Source organism: Molothrus ater, chromosome 4 (genome assembly GCF_012460135.2).
Source record: "Molothrus ater isolate BHLD 08-10-18 breed brown headed cowbird chromosome 4, BPBGC_Mater_1.1, whole genome shotgun sequence".
Lineage (NCBI taxonomy): Eukaryota > Metazoa > Chordata > Aves > Passeriformes > Icteridae > Molothrus > Molothrus ater.
The window spans coordinates 40,795,866-40,818,984 of NC_050481.2; the positions used below are offsets into that span (position 1 = coordinate 40,795,866).

At 37.3% G+C, this 23,119-nt stretch overlaps 1 protein-coding gene across 1 annotated transcript in view; it reads right to left on the minus strand.

Moving 5' to 3' along the window:
* CFAP97 (cilia and flagella associated protein 97) overlaps positions 1–23,119 on the minus strand; it is a 29,509-nt gene that overhangs the window by 4,438 nt on the left and 1,952 nt on the right. The window contains exons 2-4 of the mRNA XM_036381926.2: positions 15,515–16,387; positions 15,355–15,426; positions 6,231–6,493 (exon numbers count right to left, since the gene is read on the minus strand). Of these exons, the coding sequence (XP_036237819.1) occupies positions 6,231–6,493; positions 15,355–15,426; positions 15,515–16,367 (1,188 nt within the window). The 5' untranslated portion in view covers positions 16,368–16,387. The remainder of the gene's footprint in view (positions 1–6,230; positions 6,494–15,354; positions 15,427–15,514; positions 16,388–23,119) is intronic.

A 23,119-nucleotide genomic window follows, 5' to 3' on the forward strand; every position in this document is an offset into this window, starting at 1 on the left:
CATATATATATATATGCCTACTTAATTCTAATTTAAATAAAATTGTCTGCTTTTGCTTTTATGCCTGCATTTTGAAAAGTATTGAGTCACCATTAATGAAGGAAAAAAAAAAACCAAGCCACAGAAAAAGCAGCTAAGATTCTGTGGTGCAGCAGTGTCTGAAGGAAAGCTTTTCTAGAGAATAAGAGCTCCTGTGGTTCCCTTGCCTTCTGCTGTGGATTGTACCAAGGGCAGGTTAACGTCCATGCTATTTTCAGTTGTGAATTTTGCCATTTGGAAAACAGCCTGCTGCAGGCAGAAATGAACGCATGGGCACAGCGAAACGGCAGCCCTGACCTACTGAATCTGTAACCCGGAACTAGTCTGATTCTTATGGCTTTACTACCAACCCTAGAATATTGAGGTCCTTATCAGAGGAGTACCTTGAGCAAATGTTGTTTTTCAGCCATATATACAAATCTACTAATTCTTTTTATTCTCCTTTTGAGAAACAAACTGAAGAAAGCTGATGCTTTCCTTGTTCTCCTGAAGTACCAAATCTCCGGAGCCTTAATCCTGCATCACTGAAGTAAATAGAAATTTCATCACTGATCTCAACAATCAAAGAATCAGATTACAGAACATAACTCAGGTGTTTAGAACCAAATATATGTTCCCAACTAAATTTTAAGGAATTAAAAAAAAAAAAAGAGGAACAGACACTAACAGCAGGAATGTTATTAGTTGCTCTAAATTACATTGTAGGTGCTCAGAGCTCTTGACTCAAGCTCAAAACATATATAGTATCATTGTATGATTGTATCATTGATGAGCTCTCATCTTGTCAAAAGACTTCCCTGGCTTATATTTCCCCCGGTCTTCTTTTACTTTAATACTGAGTTTACAGTAAAAGTAGAATATTTTAAAAAGTCAAGTCACAGAAGGTGTTCCTGGCATGACTACCTTCTAGGAACAGGATAATCCTTTATAAATCTAGGCATCTGGACATAGATTAGCATCTATAAAGATACTAAAATACATATTGTCAATGATGGATATGTCAGAAATGCCAACAATTTGAGAACAAAGAAACCCAACACAATCAAAAAACTGCTGCTATATAGTGAGCCAAAAAAAAAAAATCTGCTAATTCAATTTTGGACACATCAGGAGAGCACTGAAGGTAATTCTAAAGCTCTGTCAGAAAAAGAAAAAAACCCCAAGCATAAGTAGTACAGACTCTTCTGCAGCTATTTTGAAAAAGGAAGGAAAAAACCCACTGAAAATGTAACACTCAAACTGAGTTCAGAGAGAAGGTTAAAAATTTTACTTTTCTTTTCAAAAGTATGAAGGCTTCAGTTTCACCTCCTGTGAATCCTAATCAGCTGACCAGTGTGCCTTGACAGCTGTTCAAATTTATTTATATTACACCTCCTCTAATGTCACTGATGTTAGTGATCACACTGTCCCTTTGCAGAGTCTAGGGGGAAACAGATAATTGCATTCAAGGACAGCTTTTAGTTCTTACCAATAAAAGTGTTTGTAATCTTCTTTAATTGCCAGTTGCATTAACTAGCTCTAACCCGACAAACTCTTAACAGTCAGACAACTCTTAAAGGTGCTCAATTTACAGAAAAGTCTTTTTAACTAAACAGCTATCAAGTTTATGTGTGGCTGGCAACACCACAAGGAAAGTAGGTTAAGAGTACAGAAAAGAAAATCCCACAAAATTAAGCACTTTGCAAAGTGTTCAAAATTTTCCTTGAACATGCCAATTAGTCAGTCTTTGTTATAATTACCATAGCAGTGCTAGTCTGGGTCAGGAATATGAAGACCATAAAAATCTGACCACAAAGAGCCTATAGCCTAAATACTATCATCACAGAATTACACTATATCTGTACTGTACTCTAGGATATTTTAGCCATGCACATCTGTGTGCAAATCCCACAGCCTGACAGCTTCCTGTTATGACAAGGCCATGGAAACCTTTTGGCATTGCATTTTTTCATCTCAGGAACATTTTGTCTTTTGGCTTGGCATACACCACCTTTGAACTGCGTAAGTGAAAATATCATATAAGATTCTGTGTACTTGAGTTTCTGAGGAGTCATCAATACAACATGATTATTTCTGAGTTCCTAATACCACACAAGACTACACTGTCTTTCACGACTGCATTTTGCACAGCTTTCTCCTCCTGACTGAGATCAGTGAGACTGAACACAACCATGTAAGTGCGCAGTGTCTAAGGCCTGGTGATGCTCTCTAACTCTGGGGATAGTCCTTGGGGACAGGAAAAAGGGAAGGCAGAGAAAAAGCAGTATGGAATACTTCTGGGGAGGAAAGTACAATGTGCAACCCTGATGAACCAGTGGCCCTTCTCCTACTTCTTTCTATGCTGAGAAGTTATTTCCCTTGTTGCAGCACAACACAGTTGGCAGGGCAGGCACAGTGCAGCACAGGATCAAAGGAATATTCTTTGTACATGGTGTCAGCCAGGTAGGGGGATGGCCAAAAGCACTGTCCCTCCCTTGCCCTTTAGTCCCCACCCAACTATGACAGCACATTTGTGCCATTAAATCAAATGGAGACAAATAAATACACATTCATTTCCGGCAGCACAATAAATGCATTTCTAAAGAAGATTCAGAATTTCCAGCAGGACAAAGCCAGCTCTGACTGCACGAGAAGGGAAAGTCTCCCTGAAGAATCCTTGTGCTGGTAGAGGCCACTGACTGCAACAAGTGGTGGCCAGGGCAATAATAAATCTGCAGCACAGAGGACTCAGGAAACCAAGTAAGTGAAAAGAGAAAGCCCTTGCAGAGAAACACAATAAGTGTTTTTTGTTTAAATTTGTGTGGAAGGGTCATTATACTGGAACTGGAATCAGAGCTGGATCTATTAGGACTGAGGGTGCATTTTGCGGGAATAAGATATGAGGGAATGAGGAACATGGAGTCTTATGTGCAGTGAGCCATAACAGCATGAGGTATAGGAAGAATGTGAAGGAATGTGTGGAAAGACCAAATATCCACAAAAAAGGAACACCCTTATCTCTCCTGAGCTAAGGTTTGAGAATGCCCCTACCAGAGCTGCTGAGATCTTCCAGTGAAATTCCAATGTGACCTCAAAAGGTCACTGTTCCCTAGGAACTTGACTGAACATAGCAGCTTAGCTCACTGAGATCATCTAACAGCTAAATCCTAGTCAGAATTAATAAAAATGATGAAAAACCCATCAGAAAACACAGAGATATGAATGTCTTCTAAGTTCTGATGAAGTGACTGAAGAATTATGTGATTACTGCAAATCAGTATTTCAAGGACCCCAAACACTTCCCTGTATATGCCAAGCATTACATTAATAATAAACCAATAAAAAACCAAAAATAAACCATTAAAAGTTTCAATGGCATATAGTCTATTAAGTTCAGCATCTTATTTACAGTGGTGAAAATGATTACTGTATCAATACAAATAGGCACACATATATGCAGACATGGGAACAAAGCAACACATCAGTCACACTTAAGTTCCTTTCCACTGAAGAGGGACTGAAATTATTTTCAAACACAAGAGTAGAATGTTTTCTGAATCAACAGCATCCTCTATTGGCAAGAGACACACTCTGATCTTGCTAGCTCTGAAAAGCAACTAAAAGTAGGTTCCATTTATGAAAGCACAGTAAAAGCAGCAATTACAAAATTCTGGCATTAATTTTAGCAGTCATCTGTTTTGCTAATTGTGCTTTTCCCATAAATTGCTAATCAGTACTTTAAAACTACTTTTCATCAGAGCAATGCATCTTGCTAATCTGTCATTGCTCTTTCTAACACAGTCAGTGAGAACAAGATATATTTCCTGTACCTCTTGGCACCCCTTCACAAAGCTAGGGAGCACAAAAGCACTCAGAATCCTCTCTAATTTCCTAAAATTTTACTTACTTTCCTGCATCATTTCTGATACTAAATGCCTGCAAGAGAAATCAATCTTTCTGATAACTGTAAGTACAGGCATTACTCCAACAATGTTCTGGTGGAACAAATGAACATTTTCCATAGCCAAGTTGTTAACCTCATGACAAAAAATTATAAAAGCTGAGCCAACACCAGCAAAAAATAATCTCTGCATCAAAATTCTTTAATCCCCTGCAGAGACTACTGTTGCAGATTTCTATCATTGAATTATTTACAAAACTCTGCATCCTTCTCCAACAAACATTTTACAAAGGTGTATCAAACACCATATCCTCTATGCAGTACCCTCAGGTCTTGTATAAAAAAAAAGATTCCCAAGAAGTAAGAGAAGAAAGATTGATAGAAAAGTTCCATAGAATTCCACCAATTCCACCTCTAAATTTATGAAGGTGAGGAAAGCTGCTGACCAGAAGAAAACAGATTCATAAAGCACATACTTTTATCAATATAAAGAAAAAAAACAACATCAATGAGCAGGGTAGGGCTGCTCTTTCATTTACAGTCTCAAAGTATGTCCCACCTCTAATCTCAAAAGGTAGTGCTACAAAAGTCAGTATGTTAAAACTGTGACGCTCTAGGGGTACATACACTTAAAACATAATAAAAACATTAAACAATTTTGAAAAAAATGATAGCAAAGTTAAACAAAATGGAAGAGCTACACTGATGAATCACTGATCCAAAAAGAAGAACAGAATATATCACCCTGAGTTTGGGGAAAAGAATAAACCAAATGCTCTTATAGTCTAAACTAACACAATGTCCTAACATTAATTCTCATATCAAACATGTCCACTCACATTGCTGACAACAACAACAACTAAACTATAAATGAATAAGTAAATGAGGAATACTATTTCTTAGACTTCATGCAACCACCATTCATCTCTAATGTGTACTAAAGCAGCAATATGTGAAATCACTATGTGTTTATGTGTACTGCATTTTTGATTCAAAAGTTGCGAAGTCATGACAGTCTTGAACCAGCACTGCAATATATCATAAGAGAAAGGGGTTGTGGCTTTGAGTAAAAAGAAGTGTATTTTAAAATATCCTATACATTCATTTACTGTAATCATCAATTGTTATGCAGTACAGCATATAACTGTTATATCCTGAGGCACTGTGGCACAGCACTTCCTCCCCAACACCTAAGGAGCTATATTAACAAGGCTCATGTGGTAGAGCAAGACCTGTTTTCAACATTTGAAATAAACACCATCAACACCCTCCTACTGACCTAAACACATTTCTTTCCCAGCCAATGACAAGTATCACACATCTCTAACAAAATCTTGTGCTAAATTCTTTCAGACTTTAAAGTATAATGTGAACTGCAGTCTAGTGGAGCTGGGAAGAAAGTTTCCTAATTTTCATAGTTTGAACAATCCAGATGTCTGAAAGCTGGAAGAATGAAAGCCTAACAGATTTTCCCAAATACAGTAATCAGACTTTCTCCATGTTGAATCTGTATCTCTCTGTGTACAGAAAAGGAAACTGCAACCTATACGTACACAGAAGCTAAAAAGTAATAAATTACTTCCAGTACACATTTTCCAATTATTTAAGCTATAATTGTATGGTTTTTTCAAACACACTGATAAATACATAAGACATAATAAAATGCTATTACATGTATGTATTACAATTCAATTACTAAAAGTATCTTATTCAAAACAGTTTTACTTCTATTATTTGAGAACTCTGGCAATATCACTACAAATGTGTCTGAATTTTTGTTTTCCAGTGAAGAAGCAATTGTAATTGCCATTGCATTGTGGCAATCAGAGTGTAACAAATATTCAAAGACAGAGATAGCTTTGAGTCAAAAACCAGAACTGACATTGATTTTGTAACCTCTGTGTTTCAAATATAATGAGTTTGATGCTATCATATTGTTTTATTTTATGCAAGCCTGTTTTTGAGAAACTAGTAGTCAGAATGAAGCAGAATGAACAGTCAGACTGCTGTCCAGTGTTTTAGTCATTCCTCTTAAATTAAACGATACCAAAGTAGAGCAAATGCATATAAACTGAAATCTATTTCCATCTGAAAAAACCCCATCATTACTCCCACCTCTCTCCCAAAAATCCAAGAAACTCACCCATAAGAACAATTATTCCAACACCACAGTAATGGAAATTTATTGAAGACTTATTGCAGTAAATGTCCATGTGTTGCCTCATCAATCTTCTAAGTATTTAGCAACAGCTCATCTGACAAGAGATAGTCCTTCTCAATTTACTGATCCACATCCACACAGAAAACTTACCAGGTTTTCCCTTTCAATCCTCTGCTGCTCTTTTTGCCTGTTGAGGGCACTGTGGTACAATCTAGGCGGTGTTACAGACACCTTCTTCAGCGTGCTGCTTCTCCTTGGCCTTGCAGACTGTCTGGACAGCTCCTTTAGCAACCTCTGGTTTTCCCGATCAATCTGTCTTACTTCTTCATTTGTGAAAGAGTAATTTTTCCTTATTCCTTTAGATGGCTGATCGATGGTTAGTTTTTGTTCTTTTTTATCCAACTGTAAGAAAGCTTTAAAATAGCAAAAGGTGAAATAAACAAGGAGATTAGAAAACACAGCTTCAGGAACCCAGGAGTAAACATAAACTAGAACCAAGAATTAAAACATAAATTAGTATTTAGATGTTTGCCATAAAAAAAAAATTAAACTTTGCTCCCAAGTTTATCTAGGGTATCCATCTCAATTAAGAGGCAGAATAGATACAATGTTTCAGACAGAAAACTTACACTGGGGAAGCCTGACACAGAGGCACAAAGTGCATTTCCTGAAGTGATTTTGTTGAAACTTAACTCCTAAATCAATTCTACATTGTGTTGGTGGAGGAAATGCAAAGGGAATGATGAAAGTAAATTGAATGGATGGAGAGAAATGAGTGAGCACATATAACAAAAGAAAAATTACTGGGACATGGAAATTTAAAACAGTAAGCAAACAACAACCAAATAATGATAATAAGGTATCAAGACAAAGAATGCACACTTAAAAATACACAGCAACTTGATGAGCACAATTGCAAGATAACTGGAAAAGTTCACTCAGCCAGAGCCAGCTACATTTATTACAGTTCCACTGGAGCTTTGCTGTTGACCTATTTCTAAGCCTTTGCTTTCTAAAGCTCTGCAGCAGTCTTCTGGCAACGGCTGTGTGTTTTGCTTCATGGTGTTACCCCATCAAACCACTGCATTAGCTGTGGTACAGGAATGGCAGTACCTGGTTAGATTAGACAGATTCTTGGAGCTGAGACACAGACAAAAAAAGCCTTACTTGTGCCATTCCCCACACTCCTCCAATATCACAGTGCCTTCAGAAGACATCCCTCATTTTTACCCCTAGAAGTCCCACACAGGCAAAAAAAGCATTCAAAGCAGAAAGGAAAAAAACCAAACCTAGGCAGGCAGTAATATTTCCTCAGCAAACACTTCTGCATTAGCCTAGTGTTCGCAAGAGATGTCTGAGGCAGCCTAACAGTGAAGAAAACTCAAAGAATGAAGAGCATTTTCTTACTTCAAAATGAAATTAAATCTTTCTTGCAGTATCTCAACTGATTTTATTTCAGAATTGATGCAAGTAAATATTGCTACTTTCTTTGAGTAATTTAAGAACAGTATTCAAAATGTAAAACCCAAACATTTAATGAATTTCAACATTCATCTAGAAATTAGTGAAGTCAGCATACTAGCCAATATAGACAAGAACTGTTCCTAGGCAGTTCTAACTGTGAGGTTGCCCACCGTAGCAAATTCTGCTTTTGTTTGTCAAGAGAAGATGCAAATCACCTCAAAACCAATGTAAACTAGCGCAGATCAAGTGTGCCAACCAACACGTTAATACAATATAAATGTCTTGAGAAACATCTCTACAGTTTAGTAAGTTATTCTCAAGGTAAAACTAGTACAGCCATCAACACCATTGGAGGAGACAAACCTGGAATGAGACTCATCTGGATAAGCCTACAAGGGACAAAGAGAAATGTGAAGAAAATAACTAGAGCTGCACAATTCACATCAAGCTGCAGCATACATCTCAGTAGAAAATATTACAGAATGCCTTTATTGGAACAGGCAAAATCAGCACTGCAGAACACAGCCAGATGACAGTAAATTGAACAACTATCTGAAGGAGGTATCATGTCACATAATTGATAATTGTATTATTATGGAGCTTTTGCCTTGTATCTGTAGCACCTCATGGGTTAAAGAGGACTGCATGTCATATGCAAAAGTGGAAATCCAGTTGAGACAAAGAACAGTTGTTAAACTCAAGTTTTGACCTAGTCTTGTGGTATCAATGCTATTGATGATGAAGTCTATTACAGGAGACATTTAAATTTCTGAATGACTGTCAGCACAAATTTCCAACAATTATTTTGCCTCTGTGGAAGGTGCCAACTAGTCAAAATCAATTTAAAGCAGTTGCATTCTGGATAAAGACTTTTTCAGGTACAAATACATGTTTCATGCCTTCACTGGTCAGTGACTTTTAATTCACTATTAGATAGCAGGTTATACTTTGGCAGAGACTTTATATCCTTTTGATGTAACTATGAACTATAGAGAGATTAAAAATGCTTCAAGGTAATTACTTACTACCTATTTTCTGACTTGTTCACTTTTCTGGTAAACTGCTGTCAGGTGTGATGAAAAAATAAAACCAGAGCAATGACATGGAACAAAGGCCTTTCCCTTTTACTCCAAAGCTGGTCAGTAAATGCTACTAGAAACAATGATCAAGGAACCCTGAAGCAATTGCTACACACAGGGCTCAAGAAGCACTGCTTTACTTTGTCACTCAGACCTCCTGGGGATAGTGGTATGTAACTTCTGTAGCATTAAACACCTCCTATTTATCAGAAGCCATCAGGCAACTAGAGTGAATACATATCTATGTAAATATCCATGCATTGCTCTACTGGATACTACTTATATACACAAGGACAAAATGTTACTAACTTTACTCTAATCTTCCAGCTTCTTCAGCCACATCCCCCCTCAACACACAGACTTTTCCTTTTTTCATTCATCTCTTCTTCCTTCTTCCTTTTCTTAGCCTTTTTCTTTGAATATATATCACTTCTAGAGTGCTTCATCCACATCTTTTATCACCTCACCACAAAGATAGCCTTTCCTACCTGTGTCAGCAGGAAGAGACTCCATCCCACTTTCTTCCATATGTTGTTCATTCTTAGCCTCATTATTATTTATTTATTCTTAATGTAGAAACTGACTTTACTACTGCCAACAGCTTTCTGGCAACTTTTGAGGTTGAGAGCTTGCTAACAGTCATAATATTGAATTTATCACAACTCAAGAGAAATATATTAATACAGAGAAAGAATTAAGAACACCCCAAAGGTTCTGTTGTGAAGTTACTCAGTGAAGCCTTAGCAGACAGCTGCCAAAACCCAGTAAATGATCTATTGACAGATGGCTAAATTACAGAAGACTCATTAATTTTGCATCAGAAGTTCAGACCCAATGCAACACATGCAGCAGCAAGTGTTTTTTCAAGGGGATGGAATGAAAATACCAATCTAAAACTCTCCAGTTCCTTAAATGATCTTTTTGTTATTATCCTTCTATATGACCCAAGAATGCATTTGAAACTTCACAACTAGCTTTTTGCTGCAAAACTGCTGCAATACACCAAAGCACTGGATCAGGTAACACAGTAAAAGTACCTGGTTTGCTGTTCTTCAAACTGTTAATTAACTGGAGTTATGTTTTACTTGGTTAAGATCTTTGCTCAGGAAGAATTTAATCAGCAAACACCACAGCAAAGCAAACCATAACTTACTGGACCCTACCCATAAATTGTCTTTTTTAAGCCACACAAATGCAACACTGATCTGCAAAGGAACTGTGTCACAGGAGAGTCTAAAGTTTAGTAGAAAAACAAGACAACACAATGTATACTGTGTCATTTTTGTGAAAGAGCACCACTAATACTACAGCATACATATTCCTAACAAAACAGGCAGAAGAAATCACCACTCCTTAAATGATGTTCAAATAAGTCACAGAAGCAATATAGAAAGCAGCAGGGAAAAACTTCTGTAGGTCTCCCTGAAGCAGGGGTGATTCTTTCTATGGTTCAGAAAGACACTTCTGACCCCTGAATTTCAAATTAGCAGTAATAGTTACCACTGCTTCCAATCACCAGACTGAGAATCTGTCCAACCTGCCTCTGCAATTTATACAGCATCATATTCCTATTCTCCACACACTTGCTATGACAGAAAATTAGATAATCCACAGCAGGAATGTATGTTCAATATGCACTGAATGCATACTACCACTCATTGGCAACATTGCTTTCATGGCAAAGACAGTAGGTGTCTGAGTGAGGTCAGCACATGCCCACAAAACCAGAGACAATTCACTATCAATAAGCAAAAAAAAAAAAGGGTAAGATTTCAAATGCTATTAAATACTAAGAGCACAGTTCATGTTATATAACTCAGGTGTTTCAGTTTCATAGTTATTTCAATGATTTATTCATCATTCACCCACACTACTCTTTAATCACAAAGCCTATGTGTTTGAATAGTCAGTATACCTGACTATTTTTGCAGTGGCCACTGACAACATGAGATAACACTAGAGTTTTAAGGTTATGATTTAAGCTTCTAAAGAGTTTGTATGTCTTGGAACAATGAAATATGATTTACCTCTCATATACGTATTCTATCAGTGGGTAATTAGTAATTTAACTAAACCACTAGTTACTTTCATTGTCAGTCAGACCTCAAATATAATTTGGGGTAGGTGATAAATAAGCAGCAACATTTGCATAATGACTTGCACAGTGTAGAGCCTACTTCTCATTTGCTGGTAAGCAGGAAAAGAAAATTCCCTGGTATTCACGGGATTTCTATGAAAGCTGGTTTCCATGGAGAGATACCTGACTCTTTTTTAAGCCATAAACAAGCCGTTTATTGCTTTCAACTTCTAAGCACTGAAATAACCTTGCAGAATGAAAAAGGCCAAACCTTATATAAAATATAATTAGCAAGTCAAATGCATTAGGACAGGATGATACAGCCATCCTAACAGTATTAAGGCTAAAATGAAAATCATGTATGTTTCAGTGTATCTTTTGCAATCCCAATATAAACTGCTTCAATGCTTACACTTGTCTGATATTTTATTTTATATTGCTACACTACCACATGTGCAAAAGGATTAAATAAATCACAGTTCTTCATCAATATCTAAGAGTTTAAGAGTGAAACTATTTCCCTGTGGTATCTCTAAACAAATACTTCCTATAACATCCATTATTGCAGGCCACAGAGCTCTTTAAAAGGGATTTTGGAGAATTAAAGATTTGGTGGGATTTTTTTAAAGAAATGGACAATGTCCTTTTCAGGTACAAATTTCCCTATTTAAACATGCTTAAATAGGGCTGCTATTTATTTCTTGATATCATGAGAAAGATATCATAGAGGTGTTGGACTTTTTGCCCCAATAATTACAAAGTTTCTCATGAATGTTGGGGAAGCCTGTATCTCCATAACCTCACAGATTTTCAATCTCTTTTCAAACTCTAAATATATAAACAAGCTAGCAATTGCTCTTCTACCTCAAAATGAGTTTCTAGGCCTGTGAAAACCAAGCATATGAATACACACACATATAGAAAATTAGTTCAAACTCTGAACATACACACTAAAGAGAATTCCATAGAACAGCTATATATGCTTAGTTCAACTCTTCAGTTTGGGTATGTGTATATTGCAGAGTCTCCTTTAAATTTAGATACTGCTTAGCAGCTTTTCTACAAATACACTAGTTCAGCATGAATGAGCACACAGATAAGATATTCCTGAAGAGAACGAAGTTTCAGTTACCAAAACTTGTTCTATTTCCTGAGTGACAAATTACATGAAAGAAAAAAGCTGAAGTAATTGCTTCATGTTGAGTTGAAGCTGCTATTTAATTTTCTACAATAGATTTTATTCAGAAACACAGAGCTTTTTACTTTTATAATCATGATATTTATATTATAGAGCTTTTCACAGAGGAACCTCTATTTTAAAAATCTAAGGCATAGAAGAGGCAAAAAGATTTATCAGCACAGAGGTCAGTGAGAGCTTCAAGGATAGAACTTCAGTCTGTGGCCAATTGCTCTACTTACCTCACCACACCGCCTCCTCAAGTTAATAATAGCTAATACCATGGATTTACAGACTAATTCTCACAGACACTGCTGTAAAATAAGCAGGTATCAACCCCATTTTACAGAGAAGAAAACACAAAGTACTAAATTGTTTAGCACTGTATATACCTCGTGCTATCCCACTGTATTGATACCAAACAAATTTAGATAAAGAGATACAGAGCAATTTTAGCAGACTACTCTATTCTGGACTACAGAAATCATGAGATCTGTCTAGAGACAGAGCAAATCTTTAGCATAATGGGTCGAGATAGATGAGTGCTTAGTTCACACTCATATACTTAACCCATCTCTTTATCTGCATAATAATCAAGATATGGATCAGGCAAAATAGCATCAGAAAATGTTCCAATTTATTTTATTCCCAGCTTTCTAACATGGTGATTTATGAAATTGCCTTCAAAAACAATCTTTCACAATCTATTTCTTTGCATTGTCATACTTAATTCCCTTTTTGTGTTCAGATTACTCAAGAGTACAGCAGAGGAAATAGCTCTGACATTTTTTATTAGTATAGGTTTAGAATATTGCTTTCAGTTATTACTTTTCTGAAATATCTGTAAGGTTTATAGCGAAATGGAAACATCATGGAATCACAAAACAATTGCATACAAAGATCTATATAACATCATGAAACAACAGAAAAACTGTATTTCTACCTGAAAATTTATAATCACATCTGCTATCAGCACTACCCATCTAAAACCAATCAAAATGCAATATAGAGCAGGGGAATTATGAGATTTCCAACTAGAACTGTGTTATGAGATTTTACCTTATTAAGAAATGTGTAATAGAAAATTTGGCTTTTATCAAGAACAAGCATAGCTTTAGGAGTTGTAAAGACACGATAAATATTTGTCTAATACAATTTTTTAAATGCTTACAAATGAATAGTTTTCAATACAAAAACAAGTAGGTAAAGGACATATAAAGCAAAAACTTTTTCAACTACTTTTAAACCTAACTGCAACAGTTTCTAAACACTTCAAATTAATTCTGCTTTAAGATACACAAACTACCTTGCTACCTCTAATAACAAGACTCTTGTGCTAGTTCAAAACTTGTTCTTTGAACAAATTTCTTTCTTGCAAAACGAGATTTGTTCAAAGAAACAAATTTTTTGTTCTTGCAATTCTTTTTTTAATACAAGAGATTCCAGTCCTCCCAAATGTATGCACTGGTGATGTGAATAATCATACAAAATTAATTACTCTGTGCCCCATAGAAACAACATAGTAACAGTTCACATGGAAATTTTTGCAAGTGTCTGGGGACCTTGGGAAATTAAACTTGTATAACTGCTGTAAATGCTTGGGTCCAGCTATATTACAAGAATATTTGAAAAAAAAATTAAATAAAATGCTACATCAGTATAAAGTACTGGAAGAATATTATGCTTTAAAACCAAATAATGATTATTTAATTTTTTTTCATGCACTCAGGTCTGGGCTTGCAGTGTTCTCACTTGAAGCAACATTTATGCCTAGGCAGTTCTGATGAACATTTAATGGAGACTGGTGGGCGGGAGAAAATTATTTGCACTTTTTTTTCTCCTAACGTGTACAAAAAAATCTGCAAGCAATAACTCAGAATAAGATTAGCTCCTATTTTCCCAGACTAGTTACTTTCCACCATTAATAATTCTGCTCCATTTAAACTTCAAAATGCCCAAACAAATTAAGCTATGTTGTGTTTGCCAATTTAGAGAGGCACTTGGGAGTAATATACACATTAATCAGGAACATTAGCTGCTAGACCATATGAATTCTACTCCTCATTACTCTATCTTTATTATTGTTATTTAGAACTGGTTTTCAGTTTTGATAAAAAACTGAAAACTCTGTTCCTCTCCCCAGCAGAGATTCATCTCTGAGAATACCTACTCTGAGCAATAATACCCATTTCTTTTAGGGATGAGATGAATCCATTGGTAATCACTGGTTATTAAATCGCTTCTTGCTAATGGGGAACAAATAAGGACATAGGACATCATAATTTCAATTGCCTAACAACAATTCTTCTGACACCATGTTTTGACAACTGGTTGGAATTGTTTCTAGTATGAAAGAATGACTGAAGCACAAGGACTGTTAGGGATGAGAAAAAGCTCTACCTTTCTTGATTGCTAGTGTTGCTTTTCTTAACATCAGAAGAATTTCCATACAAGTAAAATCCTCAGTTCTAACTTATAGGCAAGATAAACTATGTGTACAATACATTCTAAATCCTTCTTCACTAGAAGCTCAGTCTGGCAAGGTGCAAAGTGAAGAAACACCACACATGCAGTTTTAATCGTGCCAGGCTTACTTCAACACAGCAAACCTGGCTTGGAATGTACCAGACCTAACCTGCAAGAGGCTTTCCTCACTTGAGATCAGCAGATTTCTTGATTCAAGCCTTTTTTATTCCACAGACTTTAGTACTGAAAACTCTGGGGCATGAAAACAAATGCAAAAGCACCATGTAGACCTTAAAATATGCATCTGAGATCATCCAGGGTATTCTTACCCCATACAATGAAGGTGTGCAATGAGTGCAGGGAAAGAGATTGCAAATTTTCTTAGGCTTCATTATTAACATTTTTAAAGTCTATTAGCCAGAAGCAACCACTCAAGTTTTAGTAACGATTATCTGCTATTTTTCTTTTTAAAACACCTTTACTCAACCTATGCTATTTTAGAAGTCAGACACCTAGCTCAGAAAAGAACTTCAAATACTCCTGTTTAATTATCAAAAAGGTACTAGAAGTTGAAGTATATGAATACCATTTATAATGCAATGAAATTTTGATTGTCTTTCAGTCTTGGAGGTTGACAATCCAGCCTTTCAACAGAAAGGTTGATGCTTTAATTTAGATATTAAATTGTGCCATAGTCCAGTACACCTTAAGATCCATGTGCAGTTTTATTGCCCAATTTATTAATATATCAGGCCTTTTTTAGATTCATCCTGTCTGTGTATCTTACTTCTAGGTATAAGCAAACCAATGCATGGTTCTTTTCTCTACTGCAGAATCAGTACTATTACACAGAGAAGAATTCCAAGAATTAGATCAACACCACTTAAACAGCAACCAGTTTTAAAAATACACATGGTGAATGAAAATCCCACTCTCTCTGTGTATTAGAACCCAGCTGTTTTCAACAAGTGGCAGATGCTGTATTTTGTAAAAAGAAAATTTAAAAATCACCTTTCAGAAGCTGATTCAGGTCCATGGCATCATGCAATACTTTTCGACTATATCTGCGATCAAACTCGGAATCTAATGAAAAAAATACAGATATAAGATTGAATTTCCCAGCCCCATAGGTTTTCCACATTTAGTGTTGTACTTAAATTCTCCAAATTACCATATAATTCTTGGTTCACATTTTCCTGTCTCTTTACTTTTAGTTTCTTATCATTTGACGCTACAAATTCAAAGGACTGGATAGGACTGATGTCTGGAGTTGACAAAGGTGTTACGTCAGTCACTGTGTCTTCAGACTCCTCCAGGTCATCACCAAGCTTTGGTTTTCCTTCTGCTAATTTCATTGCTGACTTGAATTTTTGTTTTGGAGACAGAAGAGCATTTCTACAAGCATTCCTTTTTGGGGAAGAATGAGATAAATCTGATAAACAGCTATCAGAATCTGTGTCAGAACCATCTGTATCTGAGCTTGAGGATGATGATGACGAGGACGAGGAGGAGGAGGAAGAAGAGGAGGAGCTGATACTATATTTTTTGCTAGCCTTTTTTATGTTTGGTTGCTTAGCCGACTTTGGTCTAACCTGTTTTTTGCCATCATCACTACTGTCTTCTTCATCTGTATAGTAATCTTCTTCACCTTCTTTAACTATTTTAGGAATTCCAGCAGGAACAATCTCCTCTGCTCCTCTATTTGCTGCAGGTGTTGCTCCAGATGTACCTGCATTCTCTGCAACTGGAGAAACTGTCAGAGAGGGAGCATCTTCACTAGGACTTTTACTATTTTCTAGGGACTGATCCCTTTGTAAATCTATCTGCTTTTCTTCGCTTTCCTCCTCACAACACTTTTCATCCTTTGAATTAGAAACCAAATCAGTGTCTGCAAGAGCTGCCTTTGTACTTCCTTTCTCTATATGTTCACCATTTTCTTCAGCTTTCTTTTTCTCTTCCTCAAAGTCGCTGTCAAAGAAGGCATGATCCACTTCACCATCTGATATGTCTTCAAAACGGTCCATAACAAAATATGAAGTGTCACCTGCAAGCATCAGAAAACATTTCCAATTATTTGTGCAAAAACAGATCCAAGTACACTTTTAGTATAATAGTTTTGCTCTTCACTCTTTTAGCTCTAGTAATCTATAATTCTGCAATTAATTACATGAAGTTGCTAGAGACAATTTCATAGTGAGCTCAGTAAAAACGTTTAGTGCCACCTTATTGCACACAGCTCATATGTTAGACCAGACAGCTTTACTTTAGCCAACCCATCACAATTTCCAAACTATTACTTCTAAGCAAATTTGTCAAACACCCTTAGTGGCTAAAAATTCTTAACTATAACAAACAAGCAATTAACATGTCTTATTTTTTCCCTTTAAGGTAGAGCCATTTGAAGCTAGAGCCACTTAATGAGCTATCATTAGTTGGAATTTTATATTGTAAACCTTGTTAGTATGTCACCATCTTGGCTGACACAGCCATACACACTGCAGACTTCAGTACTTAAAATTAGGAGAAATTTCAATTTACATTGAAAGATCCATGGCTCCAAGGTTAAATTGACAGATTGTGAGTGTGTCAGTGTTCATGTTTTAGTTTGGACAAGGAGCTTGCTTTTCTGTAACTCACACTCCACAGTACAGTAGGGAAACTTAATTCTTTCAAATGAACCTAGACTTTAAAAAGTCTGATCCAGGCATGAAACCAGTGCATTTAAAACAGAAGTTACCATTCAGTCCATGGGACCAGATCATGGCTAATCCAAATACATAATATTGCAGACATCAGGACCTCAGTGTTAACCATTATGTTCTACAAATCTGCTCTTATTATGTCCTACTTCTTACAGAATTTTATGGTGTGTGATCTTATGCACGTGGCAGGAGGACACAAAAGTTTCCACTCATTAGTAGTATACATATAGTTAAAATAAAAAAAATCTCAACACCGCACAACCAAACAAAATCAGCCAGTATCAAAGACTACCAGTCCCATCTAGCCAGAGGCACTTTTCTCCTACTCTTTACAACAGATTTCACTGTTGAAATAATTTAGTAAGCTACAATCAATAAATATGTAACATTCTTTAGACCCAAGAAAATCAAACATGAAGAGACAGTGGAAGCAACCACTTAAGGCCAGAGAACCAGAATATTTTACAGGATGGATGGTCTCCCTTAAACCACATATAGTTTGTTGCCATGGCAAACAGAGGTGGAAAAAAAGGAATTTCCAGGAAAGGTTCTAGCTAAAATGACTTCAAAATACAGAGTTTTTAAAGGTCACTCAGCTATTTTGCCACTTCTCAAATAATACTGGTTTAGAGGAATTGAAAATATGCTCCTCAAATCACAACATAAACCCAAAAAGCCTGGAATCTCCTACGGTTTTAAGAATCACAAAGCCAAAGAACTGAAAAGAGACTTATTATAGTTAGATGTTGTATAAAGCTGAAAACACTATTAGGCAACAGAAGCAGAGATCAATTTTCAGGACCACAAAGATAACTCTCTAAAGCACCTAGCTCTTCAAAGAGCAAAAAAACAAAGGAGTAAACTCTTCTGGGAATGCAGATATCCAGCAAGTTAAAGTCTCACACAAGAACAGGCACTAGCCACCATGAAACACCATCCAGCTGCTTACAGAATACTTCATCTGCCTCTTCATCCTGGCAGGGTGCTCCATTAGAGACACCCCTCAGGACCGACTGCCTTACTGGCCATGTCCCTGGTTCTCACCCACAGGCACTCAGCCATATCATCACTATCCTTGAGCTCTACACAGCTGGCATACCCCCTAATGCAGAGGGTCACCCCACCACCTCTCCTTCCTTGCACGTCCCTTCTGAGGAGCTTACAAGCATCCATTGCACCACTCCAGCCATGACAATCACCCCACCATGTTTCCTGACAGCGACTACATCATGGTTTTTCCCACAGCACCATGGCTTCTGCCTCATCCTGGCTTTTACCCATCCTGTGTGCAGTCGTGCAGATGCACTACAGCTGGGCTATTGGTTCCACCCTTTGTGTCACTTCTTGTGACACCTGGCTTCAGGCAGCTTGTATAGCCTGCAACGCACAACTATCGTGTGAATTCCTGACAGTTTTTCTCAAGCAGCTTCCTAAAAGGATAATACATTTTAATATATAAAAACATGCTCAATAGAAAAATAAAAAACAATCAGAAGAGTAACACATTATTTAAATTTAATTTTCTACCTCATGTAATCTAAACCAGAAAGGAACAAAACCTGTTAAGTATAGACCATGAATATTTATTTAGCAAGTACAACTTGAACAAAGCCAATTCTATGAAGAAAATTAGGAAGCAGAGTTTAAAAATAAAATAGTTTCTTTTCCATTAGAAAAGGCTTTTATTACTTAAGGAACTAGCATCTCTCCAGCTCATAACTAGAAATAGTATGACTGATTGGTAAAAGCAGGCATGTGGTGTACTTCACGTGTCTCAAACACAGATTTGAAATAATGTTAGTACTGTTGTATATGTAAGAGCATAAGGGGCTAAGGCAAAAAGGTTTGCAGGTGGGTGCAGACAAACTAGGATAACTTAATATAGCTGAAAACTTTAGTATAGACTAAAATACAACATTTTGTTGAGGTGCAACCACATCCATGTATTTTTAGTTCATGTAATGCTATGCCTGCAAAGGAGACTGAACTAACAGTATCTCATCAGCTATAATGTCTAGTCACACCACTTCTCAGATGACTCTTCTGAACACAGTCTCTGACGAGAGGATGGGATTTAACTCATGATAAAAGGGCAGTGTAGAGCTGGCAAAAGGTGATAAAAGATAGCAACCAGCTTGTACATTGCTTTCCATTAATGCCAGCCAGGGAGCACACATCTTCCCACTCTACATGATTCAGGAACAGCCCACCTGCCAGTGGGCTGTCTCCTAGGAAGACTGAGACATAACTGCTTTGCAGACAGCGACCACCAGTGCAGGAGAGATCATGTAGCAGTCTGGCCCTGCCCAAGGAGCAGCAGTAATTCCACTGACAAATGCATATTCCACTCCTCTGGACAAGTCCCTAACAACTTTAGCCTTCACTTTAATGGGAAAGCAACACGACATGTCTCTCACTGTCAATCATTCACAAACTTAAGATTAATCAATTCTTTAATTAATTTATTTTTTAATTTAAAATAAAAACAAACAAGATGAAATAAACAAAGAGATGATATTCTTAGATCCTATTCCACTCCTGCATTGAGAGTGTCTGCAACAGACCTGGAATTTGCCAAGGTGATGCAATACAGGAGAGGTAACTTTGCTGATAAAGCATGCCTACATCAATAAATTGGTTCTGTTTACAATTTCACATTTATATACAACACAGTGTAATTTTACTTCAGTGAGAAATACAGAGTTCTGCTATGTTGCCTGTTTTTAAAACACAGAGTCAACAAGTGATACTCTGGAATCCCAAAAAAGCCATTACAGTCAAATACTTAGCATTAACTGCTAATTTTAGTGACCGCTGGTTTTATTTACAAAAAAAAGCACATGCTTTTTGTGGCTTTCTGCCATGAAGCCCTCTAACACAAGCATGATCAACTCCAAAGAGCAGGCTGGGCATTAATTATTTGCCAGATCTTGTTTTACTGTAATATTTCTTCTCCCCATGTAATTCTCTACCTCTCACCCATTTCTCTTGCAACAGTAACAATCACTCATTACCACAGCCAAGCGCACCCTTTTGTCTTTGTCTCTTCCTGACTGCAGCTCTTCCTAGTTTAGGAAGAACTAGCTTATACCACTTTTTAATCCCTTCAAGCTTTTAAGATCAGAAAGCAGTGGCTAAGCAGCCAGGGTGAATGTGCAGTCTGACTTTCAGGGCTTTAGAGACCCACACTTTCTCACCAGAGGGCTGACACACTGAGAGTCTCACTACCTACTGAGACCAGATCCACATTCTCCCCAGAGAGAACAAAGACCGTGCAGCTTCTGCACAGGTCAACCACTGTCTGCTGCTGCACTACCCAAAGAACAAGCAGCATTTTGACATCCTCCTCCATCTCAAAAAACAGATCAAGACCCTAATCACACTAAGCATATTGAGTGGTTTTCCCCTCCAGCTGCAAACCTGCCAACTACAGCACCACCTGAAATATTTTTGTAGGCAATGCCTAAGAGCAGGCCATTAGGCATGACTGCAATTTGAAGTCTCTTCTACAAAGGTGGCATGGTACATGAAAAGTCATGAATTGAGGATACAGACTTAGATGTGGGTTTGTGTTTCAACATATCCTGCCTTTTGAAAACATTTTTCAATGTCAGAAACTAACACTTACAAAGTGCATTAAATACCCAGTGAAAGATTTGAGGTATTTTAAACTTAGTTAAACCTTGAAATTATCCACCGAATCTTCCACAGTCAATTGCCACCATGGTTAGAGCAAATGAAAGCACATAAGCACATGACCACTAAGGAGCCCCAGATAGCTGCTGGGCAAAGCCTTTCATGTTAATGTACAACGCAAGGAGAGAGAACAGGGAGAAATGGGGACGGGGGGGGGAAGAAAATAAAAAATATTTCCTCTTGAGCCAAAACTAAGCCATTCCCCTATGGGGAAGCTGCAATAGTGCGGAGAGGTGTGTATCTGTAGCTCCAGGACTTCACTCATAGAAACACATTAAATATTTGTACTTCAGGCTCTTCAGCAAAGGTCACCTTGTGAACTCTTGAGCAGAAAGGCTGGGTCAGAGAACACTGAAGTTAAATGATGGGAGTGATGATGGCCATCAGGTCTGTCTAAACAGACCATGGCTACTCACTCCTTGCAGAGAATCCCAAGAATATTACCTGCAAACCCTCTAAACCCAGGCAGAAAAGAAGTAGCTTACAATTACAATCAAAAATAAAGACAACAAATCATATGTTGGTTGATAAAAGTAGCAATAGCTTCTGGAAGGTCTTCCACTTCTACAAGCACAAGTGACACCACCCACACTGAAGTCTCATGGGGCTGCTGCCATACAATTTCTCACTACCTGGAAGAGTCCCAATTCCAGCTACCCAAAGACCAGAAGGCAGCAAGCTGCTAGGGGAAAACTGGTCATTGGTATTGATCTTTCCCAAAAGTGACCCATAATATAGATAATATAGATAATTGATAATAGAGAACAGGTACAAAAAGCCTAGAAAAGGACAGACTCTACTGCCAGGTATCAACGGTGAAGAGCAAAGTAAAGGTCCAGCTTTGTTTTCCCACTCCTTCTATACTGGTACATATCTATGAAGAGTATTTCTGTCTGATACCAAGATTTAAATTTGGGGGCAACATGTACTCAACCAGGCTATCCACAACTGAAGGGGAAGAGTCTGGCACAGCAGTTCAAAACTGCATGCAAGAAAAAGGAAAACAACTGCTCTTATTAAAGCAAAGCTTCAGCATATCTGCCACGTAAAGGCTGGAGTTAAATTTGCCAGTCCTGAAACAGATGGCAGGACCATAAAGGAATCAAGTACACCACAAACTACTGATGGAGGTAAATCACAGCAGATAAATCACTGCATATTTCTGAATATCAGGCCATCTCTACCAAGTGGCACAACACCAAGTGGCACAACATGTGAACTGTCTCCCACAACAGAAATGCCCATTAAACTACAAGTGTTTTTCACGCTTCTAATATTATAAATTTGGTGTGCTTAGTGACCTGACTAGACAAATAGGTGTGCAATTAGCATTTCCTTTAACTGTTTGCATAGATGTGCTTCAACACACATCAAATAGACTTCGGTGTCTGGAAGAATTTCCTTTCTAAGGCCCTCCATCACAAGATGTGCTTATTATCACAGTTTAAAACACACACATACAGTTTTACGGATGTAACAATTACATTCTCCACAACCACTGAAAATAAGATGCAAATTTTAATTTTCAATGAATATATTTCTATATAAGAGGAACAAGCACCGCCTGGTACAGATGTGCAGGAGAAAATATAGAAATTCAGTCACTAAATCAGTATAGAAAGAGCAGCTTCAAAAAATATCACTTAGGAAGAGTCTAAATATACTTGTTTCCTCAGAATGCAAGTAAGAGGCAAATGAGGATAACAGCCTCTTGAGATAATCTCTTGCATTGTATTTTTGTGACTTGCTCCTTTCTTCAGAGAAAATATCAAGCATGGAAAAGCAGGTAAGATGTTGAAACAGAAGGCTCTATTAAATTCAACATAATATGGGTTTCCTGGAATTCCAGTGTTTATTATTACAATGAAACACTTCAAGAATCACAAATACTCATTACTGAATTGTGGCTTAAACATCAGTTGATATTGTTGGATGGAAAATAACTCAGCCAAGGAACACAGATCATGTTTTAGACCATGTCTTGGTCAAACATAACATCAGGAAGCAAAGAATGAAACAGCTTTAAGAAACAGCTCTGGTGGAAGCAGTAAGGTAACAGTCTGACTATCTCCCATGAATTTAGGGAGTATCTAGGCTCACCTAGGATTCATCTTGCTTTCAGATTCTTACATCTAAGCTTCAGGTGTAATATTGAGTCATCTTAAAGGACAGATGTTAAAAAGCTTGTAGATGATCCTGTCACCTATGGCACAGATGACCACATGCTACCCATCCTACAAAACCTGCACTTTTAGGTGTTCCTGGGTTGAGCCTTCCAATTAGCCAATTGCATTTCAAGTCTCAGTGGGCTTAGCAGTCCTGATGGCCCTCTGAGCCCATGTAAGTCTTATGAACAAACACAGGACCTTCTGAATGCC